The 23621-nt window shown below is 37.8% G+C and overlaps 1 protein-coding gene across 40 annotated transcripts in view; it reads right to left on the bottom strand.

Annotated features, from left to right (window-relative positions):
- RIMS1 (regulating synaptic membrane exocytosis 1) overlaps positions 1-23621 on the bottom strand; it is a 508694-nt gene that overhangs the window by 141600 nt on the left and 343473 nt on the right. For 24 of the 40 annotated variants that reach the window (XM_054023392.1, XM_054023381.1, XM_054023389.1 and 21 more), the window contains one exon: positions 4282-4353. In XM_054023392.1, the coding sequence (XP_053879367.1) occupies positions 4282-4353 (72 nt within the window). Of the gene's footprint in view, positions 1-4281; positions 4354-8728; positions 8807-10007; positions 10280-16130; positions 16215-23621 lie in introns of those variants that run through there. The other 16 variants (XM_054023353.1, XM_054023360.1, XM_054023382.1 and 13 more) reach the window with 4 other exon arrangements.

Genomic DNA, 23621 nt, shown 5'->3' on the forward strand with positions numbered 1-23621 from the left:
AAATAGGACTGGGCCCAGTACAGACCCTTGGGGACACCACTATTTACTTCTCTCCATTCTGAAAACTGACCATTTATTTCTGCCCTTTCTTTCCTATCTTTTAACCAGTTATTGATCCAGGAGAGGACCTTCCATCTTATCTCATAACAGCTTACTTTTCTTAAGAGTCTTTAGTGAGGGACCTTGTCAAAGGCTTTCTGAAAATCTAAGTACACTATATCCACTGGATCACCCATGTCCACATGCATATTGACCCACTCAAAGAATTCTAGTAGATTGGTGAGGCATAATTTCCCTTTACAAAAACCATGCTGACTCTACCCCCAACAAATTGTGTTCTTTACTACAGTTTCAACCAATTTGCCTGGTACCAAAGTTAGGCTCACCACCTGTAATTGCTGGGATCACCTCTGGAGCCTTTTTTAAAAATTGGAGTCACATTACCTATCCTCCAGTCATCTGGCACAGAAGCTGAAATTAGCCATTCTCCAATTACACAGTTCAGTTCCTTCAGAACTCGTGGGTGAATAGCATCTGGTCCTGGTGACTTATTAATGTTTAATTTATTAATTTTTTCCAAAACCTCCTCTAATAACACCTCAATCTGGCTATAGAAACGCCACTGGGGCGGGGGGTAGTAGGGACCTTTGGATCTCTGGACATTCCAGTTAGCATTGTAGAATCCGCTGTGATTTTCTCTGTCCTGTTCTAATTGGCTGTTTGTTCTAACCCTCTCCCTCTCCTCCCTTCTCACCATCCCTTCCCTTCAGCTTCATTCTGCACTTGTCCCTCCTCCTGTTCCCTTTTCTGTCCTCCTTACCCATTTCTTCCCCTTTCTTTACATTTAGCTACTCCCCTACTAAATAACCCTCTCCTCCCAAAATAATAATTGTGGAACTAGTATCCCATTTGCTGCCATCACATTGATCACTCTGCTTGTATGTTACACACCTTCCCCCACCCTGTGTCTGTCTGTCTGTCTTAGACGATATTAGGTCACTGTTTCCTCGTAATCCCGAATTTGTTGGCATCCCTCTGTTTTCGCTCATCTTATACTTAATTTGAAAGCACATGTTTGTACAGTACAATGGGGTCCTACTGGGGCTCCTAGGTGCTTCAATAATATAAATAACAACAATAATATTTATTTATTTTATTATTAAGACTGCCAGATACTTCCCATTATAACTTGACCTGCTTCTATCACTTCAGCTGAAATCTTCCATGCCAGGTGACTGCCCCGGAGCACCCACGGAGTCGGTGCCTATGCTTTTGTCATTCCCAGGACGTAAAGGAGTACTTAGTGACATGGATGCTTTTTAAAAGGTAAAGAAATATTTTAAAAAGTCCAGAATGGTTTTTATAATCTTCCTGACCTCCCCTAATAACAAACGTCACATTAGTAAAAAAATAGCGCTCAGACACTTTAAGTGGTGATTGTTGTAGCTATAAGGAGACTGACTACTGGATAATTGGAAGGGATTTTAACACAACAGAGGCCATGACACTGCAGTACCAAGCTATAAATCCATTAAATCCTTATCTATAAATCAATGCAAAGCTATTATATATATCACAGATATACCCAGTCTCAAATTTGCTCACAAAAACATAAAAGAAGGCTAACTAAATGTGTAAACATTTTATGTTTCCTGTGTTTTGTGCAAGTGCTATCAAAACTTTAAAGTGGTCAGTAAAGTTTGGATCTCAGAAATAGGTTAATTCGTTATTGGGAGAAAAACAGCTTGTTGTAGACATAGAATATATTATATCTTAATGTAATATAATTACAAGTGTGTTCATTCTTAGAATGCAAAAGCAGAGTGCATTTTATAAGCTTACATTTGTAGCTTTCAGACGTCCGGCAAAATACACCAGATTCACATTCTCTGCAAAACAGTTTCTCTCCATTTGAAATAGTTGCAAATCCCAAGTGATCAAAAATCATGAGTCAGACCCATCCCCCAATCATGATTAACACACAAACCATTAGATGTTTTAAAATCAGGTGTGGTGTGGGGAGGGGTGGGGAGGTTGTTTTGTGTTATGATTTTTGACCCTTTAGAAGGAAGCAGCCCACCCTCAATCTGTGTATGATCATTTCAGGTTCAAAATCACCTTTAAATACACACACAGAAATACGGGCCTGCCCAATGGCTAGCGCAGAGAGGGACTTCACTTGCCCTGTCTAATTCCTGTTGTGATAGCAAAAGCCATTCTATCTCCATCTCATTCCCTTAGCGACATCCTATCTCTCTTTACTCCCATTACACCTCCTTGACTACTCCCATCCCCCTCTCCATGCTCCCTCAGATTCTCTTCTCCCCCATGTGCCTCCTATGGTCATTTGCTCACTCTGCATATTATCCTTCCCTATCCTTCCCTCTTATTTTCCCTCTCTGGCACCCTTTATTCCCCCTGTAACCTAAGTCTCCATCATTTCTCCCACAGTGTCTTTCCTCCCAGTTTCCTGTCCAGTTTCTTAACCATATAGCATAAGAGATGGCCATCTTCCCTGAGGACAATCTGGCTTCAGTCCTATTGAGAGCCATGGGAAATGATAGCTATCATTGCTAATTTCTGTACTTACTCTTTGCTTGAATTATTTTTTTTTAAAAGCATGGGGACAAATCTCTCTCTTTCTTACAATACATGAGACATACACATTTTCCCCATTGTAAAAATATATAAATACCCTCTTGTAAAGCACAAACATATCAAGCACAAGGCTACAGCAAAAATGGCTGAAATTTGAAATTCAGCAAGGGCATTCTATTCACTAAGGATTGTATGATGTGTCTATCTTCAGGGGAAAACCAAAACTCAACTTATAAGCATATAAGCAAGTTTTGAGTATGCACAGTGGGCATCCATTAAGTTTTTTAGCTCAGCATAATAAAGCACTGAACCTTTTTCAAAACATAGTGTTAAATCCTGGCCCCACTGAAATTAATGCTAAAATGCCTATTGACTTGATTAGGGCCATAGTATCATTTACAATGCATATTATCTGTGCTTGTCCTGGCAAAGGAGCTGCTACTGGGACAGGAAAATAAAAAAAATATAAAATAAAAATATAAAATAAAATTAAACAATAAAAAAAGCAAAAAACCTCCTACCTTTAGACTAAGCATAGAAAATCATAGGCATCAGGGGAAAAAAATCAAAGATTCAGTGGAATCTGCAATCTGTCTGCAATTTTTACTACATTATACAAATTATAATCTTTTTGTTTGAAAACAAAATTAATTTTTTATCTTTTTTTTTTAATGCAGTATTCACCTCATAGTGTAAATAGGGGTTCTGCTGCCCTGTTGACCCTGCCTTACAGAAATCTGTCTCCAGCAAAAGTGGGATCTTACCCCTCTTTCACTGTCTCATCAAGATGTGCACTTAAACCTAACTGGAATCAGTAGAATACTACCATTATTAAGCACGTATATTTCTTTTCTTTGACCTTTTTTTGTTAAAATGAAGAACCTGGGTGCAAACTCCTATATTATTATAGCATCGAAGGTGAAAGTTAAAATCACAATAAATACACAGTAAAACTCAATGAAAGCAAAAGTTAAAATTCCAGCAGCAATATTAACATTGCATAATTACAAACTGTAGTATTTTCTATACATGTCTTTTAATATATTTCTATTTACAAGGTGAAATGGATACCTTGGAAAATAAAGGATGTACAGCATGTCCATATTAACATTGCTATTTGAATGTGGCAATTCTTTAATTTTTGCAACTTCAATTGTGCAACTTTTATATTAAGAGAATCTGTTTTGCAATTATTTATTGTTAGCTTCACATTTTGTACATAGATTTGTCTGTCAAAATTATTTTTAAAATGTAAAAAACCAGGAAGAAATATCAATGGTGAAGTACAATAACAAAGCAATCTTTCACGGCTTCCACATATTATACATCCTGATCATAGAGACCCAGTGCCAAAACTTCCAGGACTTAATGTGTGAAGGATTTGAATAATTAAATTTACAGAAAAGTGACTTTTGATCTTGGCCTATGAGTTTATCCATAAATGAAGAAAGCCAGAAAACTTCTATACTATGACATAACATATATGAGGCCAACATACCAGGCAATGACAATCTTGTAACATAGATGTGAGTTTATCAGTACTTTAAACTAAGGCAGCATGAATTTGTTTTAGTAATTTTATACATTTAGTGTTTTACAGGTGACATTTAAAGTAGCAGCAGGTGCACTGGAATCAATTTGACTAAGAGAGAAGATTGCTGCGTATTGTAGCATCAATCCTACCTTGCTGTTTCAGATGCGGAGTCTTTCCTAGTCTGTTTTTGGCTGTTATATCTTTCCACTTTTCTGGATTGCCTGTGAAATGAGATGTCAAAAAATGAAAAAAAAGAAGAAAAGATACAGAAATATGAAGAATAAAGCTTTAATTATGTATTATAATGATAATGAAAAGTAGTTGACAGATGGAAAAATGATAGCTATCTTTATGAATGGGCTGTTGAATTAGTAGTTTAAATCACAAGATCCTTTTCTATTATTGCATTAAATTAGTTCAGGCTTGCTGGTGTGAAGGCAGTGGGCTACCAAACAGGAGACCTCACTCAATGCTAGAGAAGAGAAAGATAATTAGTTCAGACTCTTGGGGTAGGTAGCTAGTTGCATCACTTTTTAACAAGACTTCTCACAGGATTAGAAATTACACCTACAGTAGCTCCTAGGTCCTCCCTTGGCAAGAAAATATTGCTGCAAGAAAGAGCGGTTGCAGAAAGGATTGGGAAGTAATAGAAGACTCAAATGTAAATCTGAAAAATGTTTTAAAATCACTTTTTCAAGTAACAAAACAAAATATTGTAATGAAGATCAAGTATAAATTAAACTGCATATTAGTAAAACCTTGTCTTATTTTACTGTACCAACATCGCTAAAATTTTTGGAAAACTTCTATAACAATTTAATAATACTCTCTCTCCATCAAATATTAACTGGTTGGTATCAGAACATATGTCTAAACCCATTTTTTTAAAATATGTAATTGGGTCATGTAAATTTAGTTAGCTTCCTTATACCTTTTCCATATATATCTTTCACAAAGAGCCAGAAGAGACCTGAGACTGAAATTTTGTTTGTTTCCAAAAGTCAACTCTTTACCTGATTATATAAAACGTGCATTTGCTGGGCCATATTTTAATTTGTCTATCTTAACCTAGCTGAAAGCTAGATCAGCTATTCCTTAAGCAGTAGAGGTGGTCCGATTTTCAGTGACCTTGCTATGGGCATTACACTAGTCACCTTTTCGGGCTGGGAAAGAATTTTCCCATCACTGACCTGGGTAGTTTGTACTTGGCTTCCTCTCAGCAGCTCAGGGAGCTGGTGAACAGGGTAGGTTGTAGGGTGCTCATGTTGTCACTATCTGGTAAGTGTCCAGTGCAGGTACTTGTTCAGTAGGGGGATCCTAATAAACCTGACTTGGAATTAGTATTAGCAAAGAGTGTCCCTTAAAGAAGATGAGGAAGGAAGCTGGGTTTCCTACTATCTGGTAGGGTGAGGATTTCCTCCACACCCTCAACCTTCATATGAGGAGAGCGCCATAGGGTCCCAGCAACAGTGCTTGGAGCAGGTTAAAGTTTTGGGGATGGACACTGGATGAATTACTGCAGGATAGTTTCCCAGATGTGTTACTAAAGTTGCCATCATTAAATCATATTCCTAGTGTTTTACCTTTCTTCCTGTGATGTCCAGGCCAATGAACAGTCATTTCAAGCCTGCAAAATTATGTAAATGACATCAAGTTTGCAGGAAAATTCTCCTGCACACTAGTACTATTCTTTGTGTCTGACCTGGCTGTTATAATTTGTGTAAAATAAAAATACTTCTATAGAGAAGAATATGGAGATACCAGGGCAATTTCTGCACTGTTATGGCAATGTCACTGAGGACAAAACGTGGGCCCTGGGGATAGCTCAGCAGTTTGTGCATTGGCCTGCTAAATCCAGGGTTGTGAGTCCAATCTTTGAGGGGGCCACTGGGGGATCTGGGGCAAAATCAGTACTTGGTCCTGCTAGTGAAGGCAGGGGGCTGGACTCAATGACCTTTCAGGGTCCCTTCCAGTTCTATGAGATATCTCCATATTTTCATGAAGTTAAGAGGGATTTCTTGTTCTCATTCAAGACATTGCAGTGGGTGTCTGGGAAAATCACCAAATTCAGCTTTCTTGCCATTTATCTGCAACTTATACAAAAAGTTCAGCCTTGAAGGTAGATAAGGTCTGGTGCTACTCTCACAGATACCAGTGTCAATCAGGAATAACTTGCCTGAAGTCAGTGAATTACAAGAGCATAAAACTGTTTAAGTAGAGATTCAGGCCTTCTATGTGCAAGTTATCTCATTGCAGACTATGGCACCATGAAAAGGACTGCCCCAGGAAGGGGGAAATACAGCTGAGCCCAAGATAAAAATTATGGACTTGCAGTTGATAGCCAAATTGAGGACATAAAGAGATCAACAGCTGATCTGTTGCCCCCTTTCATTAGAGTCAAAGGCAGAAATGTGACTGTACAATTTGATTGAATTGGGTACCATGGAAATATACAGTAAGTGGTATACATGATTGTACACCCCCATCTGTCTGTATCTATTGGTTGTCTCTTGACTTATACATAGATTGTAAGCTGTTTGTGAGCAGGGACCATCTTTTTGCTCTGTGTTTGTACAGCATGTAGCACAATGGGGTGCTGGTCCATGACTAGGGCTCTAAGTGCCACTGTAATACAGAGGAGGAGGAGGAGGAGGAGGCAAGCCCATTAACTGAAGAGTATTTTCCGTGCATGTTTTCACCATCATAATCCAGAGATTGCAAATATATTATCAGGAATCTCTACATGGGCTCTGCATCTGTGGAACCTGCTTTTCACTATTATTTATAATTCTTTGTGTCAGTATTTACAAGTCAGCTCCTGTTAATTTCTATTGCTATACTGCAAGGTCCTCTCAAACACGTGTGTGAGAGACATTTTATAGGTTCCACGCTCTTTGCTTTTGTGGAGTTGTATGCATTTTTAACGCTATTACAGAATGAGGCCAGGAAACATCTGATATCCAGCTCTCTCTACAGGATGTGGCCATCAGCGTTCCCTTAAATACACAAAGGTTAGTCTTCACGGCATCTTGTAGTGAGTGGGGAGTAAGCCTCTCAGCCCTGGTCAATGGGACCACAACTTCAAAGCACTCTCTATACAGCTATTTTTAGAACATTAGTGTAAGCAGTGCTAACCCGAGTCGGTTGAGCCGAGCTGGGCAACTTGCTCCAAAATCCTGTGTAGACATACCCTAAGAGGTAACCAATGCAGACTGCCATTCAAATGTGGTAAAAAAAAAAAAAAGGAGAGATTGATTGTTTGCCCACTGTTGCACAAGGAATGTTGACAAACCCCAAATTCTATGTGACATAGGAAATAAGACTTGGAGAGATGCACAAGGAATTGAGGTTGATAAAATCAAGTTCATGCACTAAGCTAGACAGGTAAAATGCAGAAATAAAAGTAAGACGAAAGAGCCATTTCAAGATTTGTATTTTAGACCTTGGGGAAAATGAGAAGAAACTCAGGGTCTGAACTGGAAATTGTGTATACAGACATTAGAACTAAATGACATAATTAAAATAATTGATCACAGATGATTTTCATGTTCTCCTCAAGCTATTGCAAGGTTTGATTAGGATTAAACCATTATATGGTATGTTTCACAGGTAGGAACAAAAAATGGAAACACATTTTAAACAAAATAATTTTGCATGCATGAAGATCTTGTTAGCAGTTTTATTCTAGTAACTAAAATCATGTAGGTTTTCACAAAAATACTCTAAAAAATTAGTTAGTTAACAGGTGTAATCCTGGTCCCCCACCATGCTCTGTACTTTAAACTTCTGTTGCATTTATTTTCCTTACATAATTCTTTTACTCTCCTATATGCAGCCAAAGTTAAGCAGCATAAATCAGGAGATCTGTATTAGTAGTTAAGATTCTTTACAGATGCTGCAGTTGTCTTTGAAGGCCCCAAAGCATGGAAGCATGTGTTTTTCTTTAAGTATCTGAGTAGCCCCACTGAGTTCAATTAGTTCAATGGGGCTACTCATGGGCTAGATGTCTAGAGCCCTTAGAGGACTATGCAGCAGAGTAAGACTAACTTCCTCTTACTCCCAACTGGCCCTGCTCAGATTGTGACTATTGCTGCAGTGTGTGTGTGTGGTGGTGGTGGTGGTGGGGGGGGGGGGGGGAGGAGAAGTGTCCCCAGAATCAGTGCCTGATTCTCCTCACTACAAACAAGATGGAAGAGAAGGACTGGGAATAGGAAGAGCCCTGGTTCCACCTGTTTATGTGCTGGGCACACAGACAGGAATAAGCTACTGCCTGGGGCAAATAAGTGGGAGCTGTGCACCTGACCTATACTTTAATGCCTGTACCCAATGTCCAGAGTGCACACAGGGGTGTACGGTGGGCACTTACTCCATGTGCAAATTTAGCCACTTAGTGTACTCTATATAAAGAGGTTAAATATGTTAGTATGAAAAAACAAACAGCTATAATGTGTATTTAGCTATAAAGAGAATGAAAAAGCATAATAAATAAAATATTTATAACAGAGCATGTTGTCAGGGAAGGAAATTGTTCACTGTTCATAAATTAGAATCAATAACTCATTTACTTGGAACTAAAATTTGACTTAATAAGGATACCTCTGTGTTGCTCCAGGTTTAGCACTTAGGTGGTTTATACTGTCTTGTTTTGGAATGCAAGACTCCAGCGTCCTTGTTCTTCACAAATTTTGGAAACATGGAAGTGAATTGGACAGAATGGACAGAAACAGAGAGATGGTCACATGCAGTGAAGATGGAGACATGCAGTCAAAACATATAAACCAATAGCATTCAGGTACTAAGTACTGACCGAACTGCATTTCTGATGTCCCCTTTATTCACATGTTTAAGGGGGATATTTTAAAAATCTGTCGCACCATGGTAAGTACAAAAGTAAAACATCAGTGACTGAAAAATGTAAAATCTATATTGAACTACAGCACTGTAGCTCACCAATTCCCATTTTCCTAATTGAGAATAAATCTAACTTTTGTTAGTTAGAATAACAGATAAATGCTTCTTCCTCAATCCAAATGAAAATTCAAATAGTATTTGAAAAATAATATTTTGGTATTAAGTACTGGCAAGTTATCTTGATTAAAATCAAGTAAATTCTATTTGCATTTAAGGAAACTTTCCTAAATATCCATACTAAAATTACCAGATGTTTTGCTGGTTTGATAAATAACTGCTCAATAACCACATGAAGGCAGCAAACTGACCCAGCAAGAATATTTTAAAAAATCATTCTTCTAATGATGGTCAAAATATGTCTCTTGTAATTTCCATACTATTTTCATTTTATGCTTAAACTCTTTTAACATCTTTACAAATTATCCAGAGCTCACAATTTGACTTAAATATAACGGTTCTGGCGTTTTCACATGCAGGCTGTACAAAAGAGAACTTTTTTCCAGACTCGATGTGTAGGTCTAGGTTTTTTCCAGGTACCAAACTCAGCTATACAGAATTAATAAGATATCTACTAATGCTTTATAGTATAACCTCAGCCTTTCAGCTATAATGTTAAATTAAGATGTTCATCTTTGACCCCTGAATGTGATTGCCAAACTGACTGAAAAATTATGTGGTTATTACTACTTGTCACTATATAATGAAAAGTGCAAGATTCGCTATAAGGCCATATATCTAACTTTAGAAGACACAGTCGAGTAATTTTCATAGTTTTAAATGTTTGTTTTTTATTCTTCATTATTTTCAGACCCCTCTAAGAAACTGGAAAAAAATGTCCTATACTCAGTTTGGATCTGATTCTACAAACTCAGACATGAGTAAGTGTGCTCATGCTAGTAGCCTCACTGATTACCATGTGTGAACATAACACAGCATCAGCTGGTGTGTGAATGGGTTGGCTCACCGCGCGCACCTCCTTGAGGTGGGGTGTGGCATGGCAGCTCTCTCTCCACTGCTGTGGTGGTCTGCCTCTTTCTGTGACTTGGCCCTCCAGCCAGGTTCCTTCAAAGTCTCTCCCCTTTCAGGATAGTCCATAAACAAAAACCAAGGGGAACTAATGCAAATCAACAGAGTTAGTAACAGAGAGAGCGGGAAGTGCCTCCCTCTCAGGATGTATTAGAATCAGGCCTTCTCTTCTCTCAGAGAGAGACCTTCGGACAATTATTGTCAGGGAAGTTCCTGCCTTCCCCTGGGCCTGCCCTCAGGAGCTGAGGATTGAAGGACTGTTCTCTTCCCTTGTGTCAAATTGTTGATTTTTTTTTCTTCACCTGACATAGGGACATCTGGCTGCGTGGTGGAGTCTCTCCTCCTAAATTTAGCCTCCCCCATAGTAGGATTTCCAGCAGGCTGCACCACCTAAGAAACTTTGATGGCATGGATGAAACTCCTGTCATTTACTATCTGTCAAGAGCACAGAACAATTCATGCTCACCTAAGGCCTCTGGCCCATACTAAAATAGGGCAGAGAACGCAATACGTTGCATGTTCTCTTAACTGCCCCTTCTATTCCTGGGAAAAATTCCTTCACTAGGTATAAGGACCTGAAAGCTAGAGAAGCCTGTAAATTAACTGGACGTGATCTACCTACTCCATCCTGTTTCCACAGCAAGTTGACTGAAGGAAGCTGGGATGGTCAAGATCTCTCACATTCTTAAACTTACTTTCAGTGTAAAACAGTGAGCTAAGTGCTTTGAAGAAGGGCCTCCACAACAAAAGGAACAATAAGTCCCAGAGATACAAGCTGGGCAGTTATGTAGTGAAGAATTCTTGTTTCTGCTGAACCTTCCCAACAATTAAATGTGAGGTTGGCATAGTGTAATGATTGACACCACAAACAGGATTGCCCAGCATTCCATATATACATACTGTGAATGACCCCTTAATTCTTGCCTAGGTGAAGATAAGCTTCCACCTCTTCTTTTCTTGCCTTCCAGGAAGTGGATGATATCACAAAGGCCACATCCCAGGCTAGAAAGTAAAGGTTGACACTGGTCCCTCCTACTTCTATGGAACTTAACTGTATGTTTTCACAAGTGGACATTAGTTTGGAAGTAAGAGTTTTACAACTTGATTTATTTAAAGTAAAATGTTTTACTTAACTTCTGGGGAAAAAAATATCTATATGTTACTGTTTAAAAAAATGGGGGAGGATTTTTTTGCTCATATTTTGCTGAAGAAAATTATAATTTTATAACAAATACAGATATAGTTAACATGTTTCTGATGTATGCAGTGTAGTCGTAGCCATGTTGGTTCCAGGATATTAGAGACAAGGTGGGTGAGGTAATATCTTTTATTGAACCAATTTCTTTTGGTGAGAGAGACAAGCTTTCGAGACACAGGGAGCTCTTCTTCAGACCAGACCTGAAGAAGAACTCTGTATGACTGAAAAGCTTGTTTCTTTCACTCATAGAAATTGGTCCAATACAAGATATGACCCATCTTGTCTCTCTGTTTCTGATGTTGTTTGTCTGTATTCCCTATCAGATTTCTGAAAGCATCTTAGCTTGTTTTATACAGATGCAACTAATTCCAAATCAGCAATTAATTGAGGTGCCCATTCTAGTATACAGGCAGGTTATTCAAATTTTGGAAGTGAGGATTCTGTGTGTCCCAAACCTGAAGTCATCTTAAAGTGTAGCTATAAGTATAACCTATATGAGAAATTCAGGTCCTTATCAGGTCATTATTTTCTTTCAAAAGACAATGTATTCATTTTAAGGAAACTTTCAAAGGATATTTTTAAAAAATGGGTTTCTGGCCTTTGGTTTTTTGTGGATTTATTTATTTATTTAGCTTTGCTTTGCTTCTTTATAATTTTTAAAGGAGTGTGAAAGCTTTTAAAACCATTTTCTGTATTTCTACCTTAACTATGTCAAGTTTGGTTTTCCCTGCTTTTGGTGAAAGACCTCTAGAAGGTCTCAGGGAGGCTTACTGAGAGCTTTCACACTTTAACTGAAAGGGAAAAGACTGTTGAATTTTAACAAAGGCTTGTTTTAGCCAAAATGTTACTTAGCCATTGAAGTTAAATATATAGTGTTAATAAAAGCAAACAGTCTGAATAAATGTCCCTTCTATTGTCAATTGCTCAACTTTCACTCACTTGGCTCCTCTCATCACTTGTGATATCACCATTTCTAGTTCTAGTTCTAGTTTAACTATAACCATAAAATCTTGAAGCCTAGACAGGACCTGAATTTCTAATGTGAAAAACAAACAAGGGGGAAAAAACGTTGAGGTAGTCTTTATAACATATCATAAAAAAGCAAAAAAGGAAAATAAACTCATTATTTTTTAACATTTTTGAGTCAATATTTAAAATGAAAAGTAATCTATTTATTCATTTCTCTAAATATACTGTGAAGTAATTTTTCTGCTATGACATTTCAATCATTTCCAGAACAACAAAAATCTTTCTAAAATGCTTGCTGAAATCTTTTATCTGAATGAGTATAAAAAATGCAATGTTGCTAATATCAGAGTTAAATGATCAAAAATAAGAAATTACACACTCATAAGTCATATTTATATTTATACAGAAATAGCTCTTACTGGTCCAGTCCTCTGTATATCTCGAGCAAAGAATGCAAATTGGTCCAATTCTGGGATGTACCCAAATGGAGTCTGACATGACAGCTGTCAAATTCAATTTATCTGTGAAGTCAGGGTATGAAAAGCTAGTAAAGTAACTCAGTGTGTCATGCACAGCCTCCCCTCAATCATCAGTTGTTATTTTGACAAGCCTTCACAGAAGCATACCAAAGAAAGGCAAAGGCTAGTACTGAATGGTACTAGCTAATATACAGAATTGCTTGTGAAACAGATTTTTAAGGGCAATAATTAGTACAAAATGTAAGAGAATTCCAATTGTATAAATGTAATTTGGCTTTGGTTTTCTCTTTTACATTATACACAAAATGAGCTGAATAGAAAAGAAAAAGAAATAAAAGGAATACTGGTTTATTTAAAATGTTAGCTCTAACTATTTCACTGTTGATCATTCTAGCAGAAATATACAGTTGCCCTGGGATTGTGGCTCAACTACATAAGCAGAGTATCACCATACTCAGTCCCACTCCTTTGCACCAAAAGTCTCCTGCTTAATGGGCAAGGAAGTGCGGTGTATTTAAAAACTGAATAACTCTTGGGAACAGATCAGGAAAGGGTTTCAGTTACAAGAAACTAGTCAAGTACCCCAAGGTTCATCTACCCCTAAGTACTGAATAAACATATTTTATCCCAAATAAGGAAGTTAAACCACTTTAAATTCTTAGGGCCAAATTCAGAGGTGATGAGTAGGCTGTGTAAATTGGACTCCTCACCTACTTGTTGGACATCCACACTCTACTGGATGTGTAAAAGAGCCTAAGCTGCTGTAACTTCTGTCTGTCATGGAGACAGAAGAGAGTGTAAATGAGCAGCATTTGAGTAGCAAAAGGGTATGGCATTAATGCGCGCCTTTTTCTGCACCTCAGCCAGGAAATCACACCAGCTAGACATACAGGAAAAGAAACAAAAATGTTTCTTCTTACTGTTTCTTACAATGTCTATAGAAAGACACTCATCTCAAACTGAGAATTAAACTACAATTTTTTTATGATTTAAAAGCTTTTAACAATTTTCCTCTTATGCAGACAGTTTAATGTAATATACTGATTATAACAAAGATGGAAAAACAGATGACGGGAGTACACTCTATGGTTACAATCTTGAAGTCCTCAGGCATTGTCCCAATGACAACAAGAATAAAGATGATTAAGTAAGGATTGTAGTATTAGGGTGAAATGCTGGCTCCACTGAAGTCAGTGGCAAAACTACCAGTGATGTTAATGGGGTCAGGATTTCTCCCGGGAGCCCTACACAGGATGGGCCTGATCCACCAAAGTCAATGAGAGATTTTTCATGGACTTCAAAGGGCTATTATAATGAGAGGAAAGAGTTGCTCAAAAATGCCCATTGTTTAGAAAGTGTAACCTCTTGTAACCTTTATTTTGAAATACTACAAATTAATATTAAGTTGCTAAGGATAAGGGTGTAATAAACCCCAACTTAGTTTTCAGGGAGTTTTCAGGCTATAGAAAATTCTGTAATTACAGAAAATTTGTTTAGTAGAGGACCATTGGGCAACACTTTAAATAATACAAGCAGACTTTATTCAAAAGGAAAATGATTAGGTAAGCAAACAGGCATGCAATTACTACTTACACAATACTACAATTATACATATGTTCAAAGATGAAATAGTGTATATCAGTGGGTAATTAGTTCACTGACAACAGTGTGAAGTACAGCTTTATAATCCTGAAATCTAACAGTTAATTGACGTTCCCCTGCAATGTTGCAAGGCTATGTCTTTTTCAATCTATTATAATATTAATTAACATTAAACTACCCGTTACCATAATTATATTTCCACCATTTCCTTATTGGCTCCTTACCTCACACATTATTTAAATTCACTTCTACATCAATATCCTTCCTATACTATCAATATAGATAGCATGTTAATACAACATTCCAAAATTCTCAAAACACTTATTAAAAACCTTGCTCAAACCAGTTATAACCAAAACATCGCAGCAACATAACCCTAGATCATGTCTTTGCTAAATTCAAACTTCCTGTCTTGCTGTCTCCAACTTATCTCCAACTTTCTCACACTAGCAACTCCAATTTTCCATACTCCTCTATACTTAGGCTAACTTAGGCCCTAACTTCTACTTAATTCTTTACCTAAACCTTCCAGTAGGTTACATAAATATGGACTATGTTTACTAATTGTTCTATCTTTGCTGATAATGTCCTTTTGGAAGTATCAAAATACAAAAACAGAGATCACATTGGACCCAGTACTACAGTCAATGAAATGTTTAGGTATGCAGTGACTGCAAGATGGAGTCAGTTTTGGAATAAAAAAAACTTCATGTGATAATTTAAAAACATACTATTGCACACAGAAATGGAAACCAGGTATAACTAAAAGCCAATTAGTGTTCCCACTAAAGTTGGTGGAAATATTTCCAAGGCAAGGCAAAACAGACTATGGCATAAATGTAGTGCTCTTAAGCAGAAAGTGAATACCAGCACTACAGAAACTGTAATGTTACTTGTATACCGTAATCATGAGAGTTAAACCTCATAAGAGCTGCACAAACATTTTTTAAAAATTAAGAATGAGAGGATTTACTATAACATATCAGGGTTTAAAGGGTAGAAAATAAATCTTGCTCTTGCGTTACATTCAAAGTGCTGAATTAATATCTGCTTTGATTTAAAAAGTGGATCTAGTAGAAGAAATGACAACATATGAGAAGAATGTTACTATTACAAATACAATAAGACATCAAAACTGATTTGGATAAGAAAACCAGAGCAAGAAACAAAACAATGGAAGGTGTTTACATTCATCACAACTGGCAAATCAGCATATAAAGTGGATCCAAAGCACTGGTATTTATTGGTCAAAACCTACCTTGTAGGGAAAACCTGTCCCCTGAAGATAACCTTAATTTATAAATTTCATAACCGTGCCAATTATTATATATACCAATTAATATATACCACAGAACCTCTCTCTCTGTATCTGATTTTTTTCCCCTCATAAGCATTTTGCAGAGAAAGAAACACTACTGAGGCTTTTTTTTAAAAAAAAAAAGGATAAAATAGGCTCCCTGACAGATATTAATATATTATAAAGCACCACTGGGGAAAAAAACTACATTTACAGAAATAGGGGGGAAAAAGAATAAACAGTCCATTAATATGGAAGTTTCTACATCAGATTAGCCATCTTGATTTCAGAAACTATCCCTTGGAATGTTCACACAATCAGAAGACTTGACTGGGGCACATTCCTAGGTGCTTTATAATAATTCGACAAAATGCAGAGATGTACTTTGAGCTGACACTTTACTTTGGTTTTGTCATAGTTAAAGTTTATTAAAGATCTTTTTAAAACTTTGTTATACTTCTCTCAGAGTGCAAGATGCAGTAAGCCACTTTTCAGTTAGGAGGAGTTGGCTAGTACCTGTCATCCTCCGGAGATGCATGCTGGATATGAATCCTGGGACTAGTAGGTCGTCTCCTCTCTAGGGAGGGGGACCATCTACCCCTGTTTGCCCATTCAATAAAACAGGAAAAAAATATTTAGTGAGTGAAAAAATTTAAATAGGTATGGGAATTGAGACTGGAAAAGTACCCCAAAAAGTAATGAAATTGATTGTTTTTAATATAATAATTCTTGTTTCTAATTTTTTTTTTAAATTTGGATACACTATTCTTATGGTTGTTGTTTGTTATGGTATATTGTCTATATAGCAGTACACTATACAAACAATTATGAGTGTACAAGCATGCACAATTTAGAATGATTTAAATAATTTGCATGGCATATACAGTATTTCAAACATCCTCAAATGCTAGAAAATCTAAAAACCTGTTATTCATATAAGAAGTTGGAATTATAAACTAGAAGAACATTTCAGGTGTTGATTGGCTGTTATTTTCCTCTTTCATTTTTCCAAGGGTTTATTTCCCCATTAACTTCGCACTGAACAAAATTTTTCCATTAAAAAAAGTGGTTTTAAATTACAAAGAGACCCTTAAGGGGATTAAAGCATCATGTTACACTGCTAACTGCAGAATGTGGGGCATAAAGTGATCTGTTTTCCTAGAGCTCATCCTATGTCACTATCTGCTCTACTCATCAGCTTGTAGGGACCCCTATTCAATCTGCAATGGAAGGGCTCTGTGCAGTCCAAAATTTTCTTTGGGGCTGCCAACACACAGAAGCTCTGAAAGTTTTTTGGGTTATGCAGCAATGGAGGATATTACATATTCCAAGAGTGGTAATGCTTCCTTGGTGACAAGCACGTGTTTTTACTCTTTACATTACATGCCCATCAAAGACTATTTTCTAGAAGCAGAGCCTGTGACACCATCCATCCCAGGTTCTTTTGTTGCTGAGCACTGTTACAGAGACAGACAACACATTTTTAAAAGGCAGGATCAGTCACTATTGACTTCTGAGTTTAATTCCTTTATTAAGGAATTATAGCTGAGACGAGTAGAAGAGATGAGATGAGATTCATTAAATTGAAGTTAACTTGTCCGAAAAGGTAAGACACTTGGGAGCAAGAAGCTCTCACAAATCTTGCTAAGTATAATTAATATTTTAAGAAGTTTAATGTATTAACTATTATTGTTGAGTCTAAGGTTAAATAAATGATATCCTTATTTAATAGTCAAGCTAATAATGTTATATTTCTAGTAAATATTGTAAATTTGCATGTTAGTAAAGAAATTAATTAGTATATATTTGTGTGCCTTGACTAGTGAAAATTTATAAAATTTCTTTTATATTTAAAAAATGTGCAGTCCAAGTTTTATTAGTTCATGCCAGTCTCTTTCTATTGATTTTATAAATTAAAGAAAAAAATCTTTAATCAGTGTTGGTAGGTGGGATGGGGAACATTTGTATTTTTAGTAGTTTTTTTCTTTCAAAAGCTCATTTGATTTAGAACAATAGAACAGCTCAGTCACAATGGAAAGATAATATAGTATAAACCTAACACTACTTAGTTTTGAAAATACAGGCAAGAAATCATTTAAAAAAAATATATATATATTTACGTTAGCAGAGTAATATTTTACATGAACTATTCACTTTCTGAGGCAACCTTCCAGTCCATATATTAAGAAACAGTGTTTCACTTACGGAACATGCAAATAACAAAAGTTTCAGGGAGATTTAGCATCACTTCACATTTAGGTAGCTCTTTTAAAAGATTCCAAAGGGAATAGGTTGTTAGTAGTTATCTACTTTTTCTCTCCAAAGCAAGGGTTAAAGAAAATGTTAATGCATCAGTGCACTCAGTCAAAGCCCTTAATATGCTGATATCCTCTACAAATATTAAATTGCATTTTTATAGAACATTACTAATTTTGGTCATCATGCATTATGAACTTTGAGAGCATGCTCTCGTTCCGTAAATTTCAATGCCGCTTAACTTTATATACCGGGGTGGCCAAACTGGCTCATGAACCACATGCGGCTCTTTTACAGTTAGAGAGTGGCTCACACAGCTCCTCAGACCCCCCACATTCTCCACCTACCAGACTGGTTGGGGGAGAGCTTGGGATCTCTGCCTTGCAGCAGGATGGTGCAGCAGGGGCTTCTGCCCAGTGGGGAGGGGAGCCTTAGGACTTTAGCCCCGTGCCCCATAAGGTGCCTCTCATGGGGCTGAAGCCCCGAGCCCTGACCCCTGGCAGGTGCGCCTCAGCTCTCAACTGAACTCTCAACTTCTGAGGATTGTCATTTGTGGCTCGGAGGGCCAGTATGTTTGGCCACCCGTTATATACTGTACAAAGCATGTGCAACATTACAATTCAGACAAACATGCAACAATGTACTCTTCTACACTGGTTGAAAGAGAGGAAAAAAACAATATAGTGCATACCTAATATTAACAACAGTTATACTGTTATGTAATTAATTCAAATAGTCACATTCAAACAACAACTCTAAACAAACATGCAGTATAAACACACTTACTTTCCTAATGCTAGAGGGTGTTTTATTTTATTAATGGTTTTATAAAAACATGAAAATATGGTGATCCTGGAGCAGAATAGAGCCGATTAGGTCAAGAACAAATGATAGCTCCAATTTTATAAATACCTATTCATGGGAATTTCATCAAATATCTACACCCTAGGATTTCATAAGGTTATGGAGACCAGATAAAGGCACCAGAGATTACCATCTCAAAAATCCCAATCAAGTCATGATTTCAGAGCAGCCAATATTATTACTTTTTCTATATGAACATAGAAAAGCCTGGTTGTAAGATATACATACAGAGTGTTCTACTTAATTCTATCACTTTGATTTGTTCCCAAGTTTATTTGCTCAGACCTGCATTAAATAATCACTTAAGGCCAAAACCTACAAACATTACTAATGGAACTATGACTGGTATTAAGTCTTTGCAGGACTGGGCTCCTTTAGTGTAAATAAAAACTGTCACCAGGTATTACTGCATAACAATCATTGGCCATAACATTACCAATTAATAATCAATAAAATATTACTAACTGACCTAAATGAAGATTAGTGTCTTCTCAGTGTAGTACAATGTGTTGGGTGGTGAGGCTCTGAGTCAGGAAAGCACACTCGAGCATGTGCTCTAAGGATGTGCTTAGGTGCTTTCCTAAATTGGGGTCACAGATACCACAGTGTCTGGCAACAGAGAAATCTATAGATAGAAATAAGATGGTCCACTAAAAACCAAACCAAAACCAGAATTCGGAGTGACAGAGTGAAAAAAACAGGGCCAGTAGGCCGATCAACAATGACAAAAGTATACTAAAACAAAGGGCTTGTCTATACAGTGAGATAATGTGGACTATGGGCGTGGGATTTTTAATGCACCCTAATGTGCTTTACATTAATTGGTCCATGTAGACTTTGCTGGTATACACTAAAGGTTCCCTAGTGTGCTCAAACATAGTACTGTTTCAAACAGCACAATGTTAAAGTGCACTAGGGAATCTTTAGTGCACACCAGCAGGGTCTATACAGACCAATAAATGCACAGCATAGAATCACAGAAGTGTAGAACTGGAAGTGACCTCAATAGGTCATCTAGTCCAGTCCCCTGCACTCAAGGCTGGACTAAGTAATAGTTAGACCATTCCTGACATGTCGGGCACTTTGGATATCACTCCCCTATTACACCACTGTATAGATGAGGCCTAAGGGGTGGTGACACCCCCTGGAGCATTTTAATCTATGTTTCAGGGTGTTATTGTCTGCTATATAAATTCCTACGTGTCTTGCAGGTCTCATAGAAACTTCAATCACTCAGGTATTTTAATCAAAATGAATACTAATAGTAAAAATATTGTATTAACAAATAAGTGCTGAAGTCTTCAGGCGTATTCTACAGCACACTGTGCCACAGAGAGCTGTGGACAGCATTTTGGCTCTACAGCCAGGCTATTCACATGTAGCAAAAATTTTACCTATGTCTACACTACAAAAGGTTTGCCACTATAGTTACACTAGCAAACCTTCTTAGTGTAGACACAGCTTATACAGGCCAAAAAGTGCTTTTGCCGGAAATGTTTGTATCGGTTTCCTGAGCAAAAGCTCTTTTATGTAGTTATGGTATAACTGCATCTATGGGAAGACATTTACCGGTACAGAAGTGTTTAAAAAAATCATCACACCTCTAAGTGACAGCACTATACCGGCAGACGTTTCTAGTATAGGTGAGGCCTAATTCACAGAATCCATATTTTTCAGCTAGGCAGGTTCTGCCTTCAGTTACCTACAGTGGAGGAGCAAATGCTGAAGAAACCCTCGGCATTATTATTACTATAATTATTTATTTATAGCTATTTATCTATCATATATTATGTAGTCAAAGTACATTCGCTAGCCCGGAGTTTTTAAAGAGGGAGCTAACTTAACCTTGGGCCATGGCTAGGTAATCTGCTCTATTCAAATCTGCAGTTAGGCTCAATGGCTTGGTTTCATCCACTGACACTCAAACTCATTCCTTTCCCTTCCCCACTCCTACAATTCACTGGAACTGTGTTTTAAACAGTCTTCCTTATTGTTTCCCAGTAGGACCCGTCCCAAATAATTTCAAATTGTGTAGTTCTTGTCTGTCAACTATGAAAAAGTTTGCTCTTATACAATTCAAATTGTTTAAATGAAGTTGCAGTGAATGGCAATGTATATTTCAACATTTTCTGCCACCACTAACACAGCACAGCAATTTATTTAAGCAGCCTTAGGAACAGGGAAGCTTTCTGGGCATGTCCTGTAAAGTCCTGATTGCCATCTGTACTGACCCATTGCCATATAAAGTAAAGAGGAAGGCATGCAGTGACGCCTTTAATGGGAAGATTGGGCAGAAAGCCAGTGCCAGCATTCCACCTGACAGTGTTCAAATGGAGTTATGTTAAGATTAAATTATACAGATACAGCATCCTGATGCTCATAGAGCAACCAAGTTACAATATATGAAGAGCTTAACTTCACTGTATGAAACGTTGCAAATTTATGTTGAAAAAAAGTTTTCAAAAACAAGAATAATAAAAAACTCTCCTACAGTCCAGTACAATCTCCTGATTGTACAGTAAGGCTAGGCCACTGAACATTTTAGTCTATATTCTATTGTTAAGGAACTAAAAATGTCTGATGTAGCATTTCAGGTGACAAGTACAATACTGCGCAGAATTTAAAGTTCAATACTATTTCCAATAAAACATTAATGTGCAAACAAAGTGCTTTATTGTCAGTACACTAAACACAGCCCATATCACCTTGTTCAAAATGCAAGTGCGGGCACTTTTAACTTCATATTTCACACTTCATTTACTTTATATTTTCTGGGACAAAAGGGAGCCCAAACACAATTTATAATTCCTGTGAAGGAAATCTGGAATACCACCGCAGGAGTTCCTTATTTACACTTCTCCATAAAAGGAGAATGTACTTCAGAAACAGTGACATGATAGTCACAAACCAACCATGGTTCAATACATGGAGTAACTAGTATCTGCTGATTAAAATCTTAAAAATAAATTCTAGAAAAAGTCCACCAAAGCAAATAAGAAAAAAATTCAACATATGGCTCTGGATTAAGTATAATATAGCTAATAGATTGCTAATCTCTTGGAAGCAGAGTGGACAGCTACCTTAAATAATGAGGTCTGAAATCCCTGGAAAATTCTCCCCCCCCCCCCCCCCCCCAAAAAAAATCCCCGAAAGAATTGCTTTTGTGTTATTTTAAATTCAACTTTTGCATCTTGCTCTCAAAATTGGACAGATTAAAAGAGCTGTATCTCATCAGTATGTCAATGGATTCACAGCCCAAGTCATCTTATTATTTTCCACAAAGGCATCATACTATTCCATCATACTATTTGTAATCTGTGGGCATCCCACACAAGAGATTCCATAGGACAGAAACAACTACCCACAACCATCCTATGGGACTTCTACTACATACCTAGGCAGAAAACCTGATGGGCAAGAATCATAGACGATTAGGGTTGGAAGAGACCTCAGCAGGTCATCTATTCGAACCTCCTGCTCAAAGCAGGACCAACCCCAACTATATCATCCCAGCCAGGGCTTTGTCAAGCTTGGCCTTAAAAAATTCTAAGGATGGAGATTCCACCACCTCCCTAAGTAATCCATTCCAGTGCTTCACCACCCACCTAGTGAAATAGTTTTTCTTAATATCCAACCTAGACCTCCTCCACTGCAACTTGAGACCATTGCTTCTTGTTCTGTCATCTGCCACCCCTGAGAACAGCCTAGCTCCATCCTCTTTGGAACCCCCTAAACTTCAGGTTGTTGAAGGCTGCTATCAAATCCCCCCTCACTCTTCTCTTCTGCAGACTAAATAAACCCAGTTCCCTCAGCCTCTCCTCGTCAGTCCTGTGCCCCAGCCCCCTAAATCATTTCCGTTGCCTTCTGCTGGACTCTCTCCAATTTGTCCACATCCTTTCTGTAGTGGGGGGCCCAAAACTGGATGTAATACTCCAGAGGTGTCCTCACCAGTGCCAAATAGAGGGGAATAATCACTTCCCTCAATCTGTTGGCAATGCTCCTTCTAATGCAGCCCAATATGTTGTTAGACTTCTTGGCAACAAGGGCACACTGTTGACTCATATCCAGTTTCTCGTCCACTGTAACCCCCAGGTCATTTTCTGCAGAACTGCTGCCTAGCCAGTCAGTCCCCAGCCTGTAGCAGTGCATGGGATTCTTCTGTCCTAAGTGCAGGACTCTGCACTTGTCCTTGTTGAACCACATAAGATTTCTTTTGGCCCACTCCTCCAATTTGTCTAGGTCACTCTGGACCCTATCCCTACCCTCCAGCATACCTACCTCTTCCTCCAGCTTAGTGTCATCCGCAAACTTGCTGAGGGTGCAATCCATCCCATCACCCAGATCATTAATGAAGATGTTGAAAAAAACTGGCCCTAGGACCAACCTCTGGGGCACTCTGCTTAATACCGGCCGCCATTGAGCCGTTGATCACTACCCGTTGAGCCCGACAATCTAGCCAGCTTTCTATCCATCTTATAGTCCATTCATCCAATCCATACTTTTTTAACTTGCTGGCAAGAATACTGTGGGAGACCATATCAAAAGCTTTCCTAAAGTCAAGATATATCATGTGCACCGCTTTCCCCATATTCACAGAGCCAGTTATCTCATCATAGAAGGCAATCAGGTTGGTCAGGCATGACTTGCCCTTGGTGAATTCATGTTGACTTTTCCTGATCATCTTCCTGCTTCCTCCAAATGCTTCAAAATGGACCTGCTTGAAGACCTGCTTCATGATTTTTCCAGGGACTGAGGTGAGGCTCACCGGTCTGTAGTTCCCTGAACTCTCCTTCTTCCCTTTTTTAAAGATGGGCACTATATTTGCCTTTTTCCAATCATCTGGGACTTCCCACGTTTGCCATGAGTTTTCAAAGATAATGGCCAATG

The sequence above is a fragment of the Malaclemys terrapin genome, chromosome 3 (genome assembly GCF_027887155.1).
Source record: "Malaclemys terrapin pileata isolate rMalTer1 chromosome 3, rMalTer1.hap1, whole genome shotgun sequence".
In the NCBI taxonomy this organism is placed as follows: domain Eukaryota; kingdom Metazoa; phylum Chordata; order Testudines; family Emydidae; genus Malaclemys; species Malaclemys terrapin.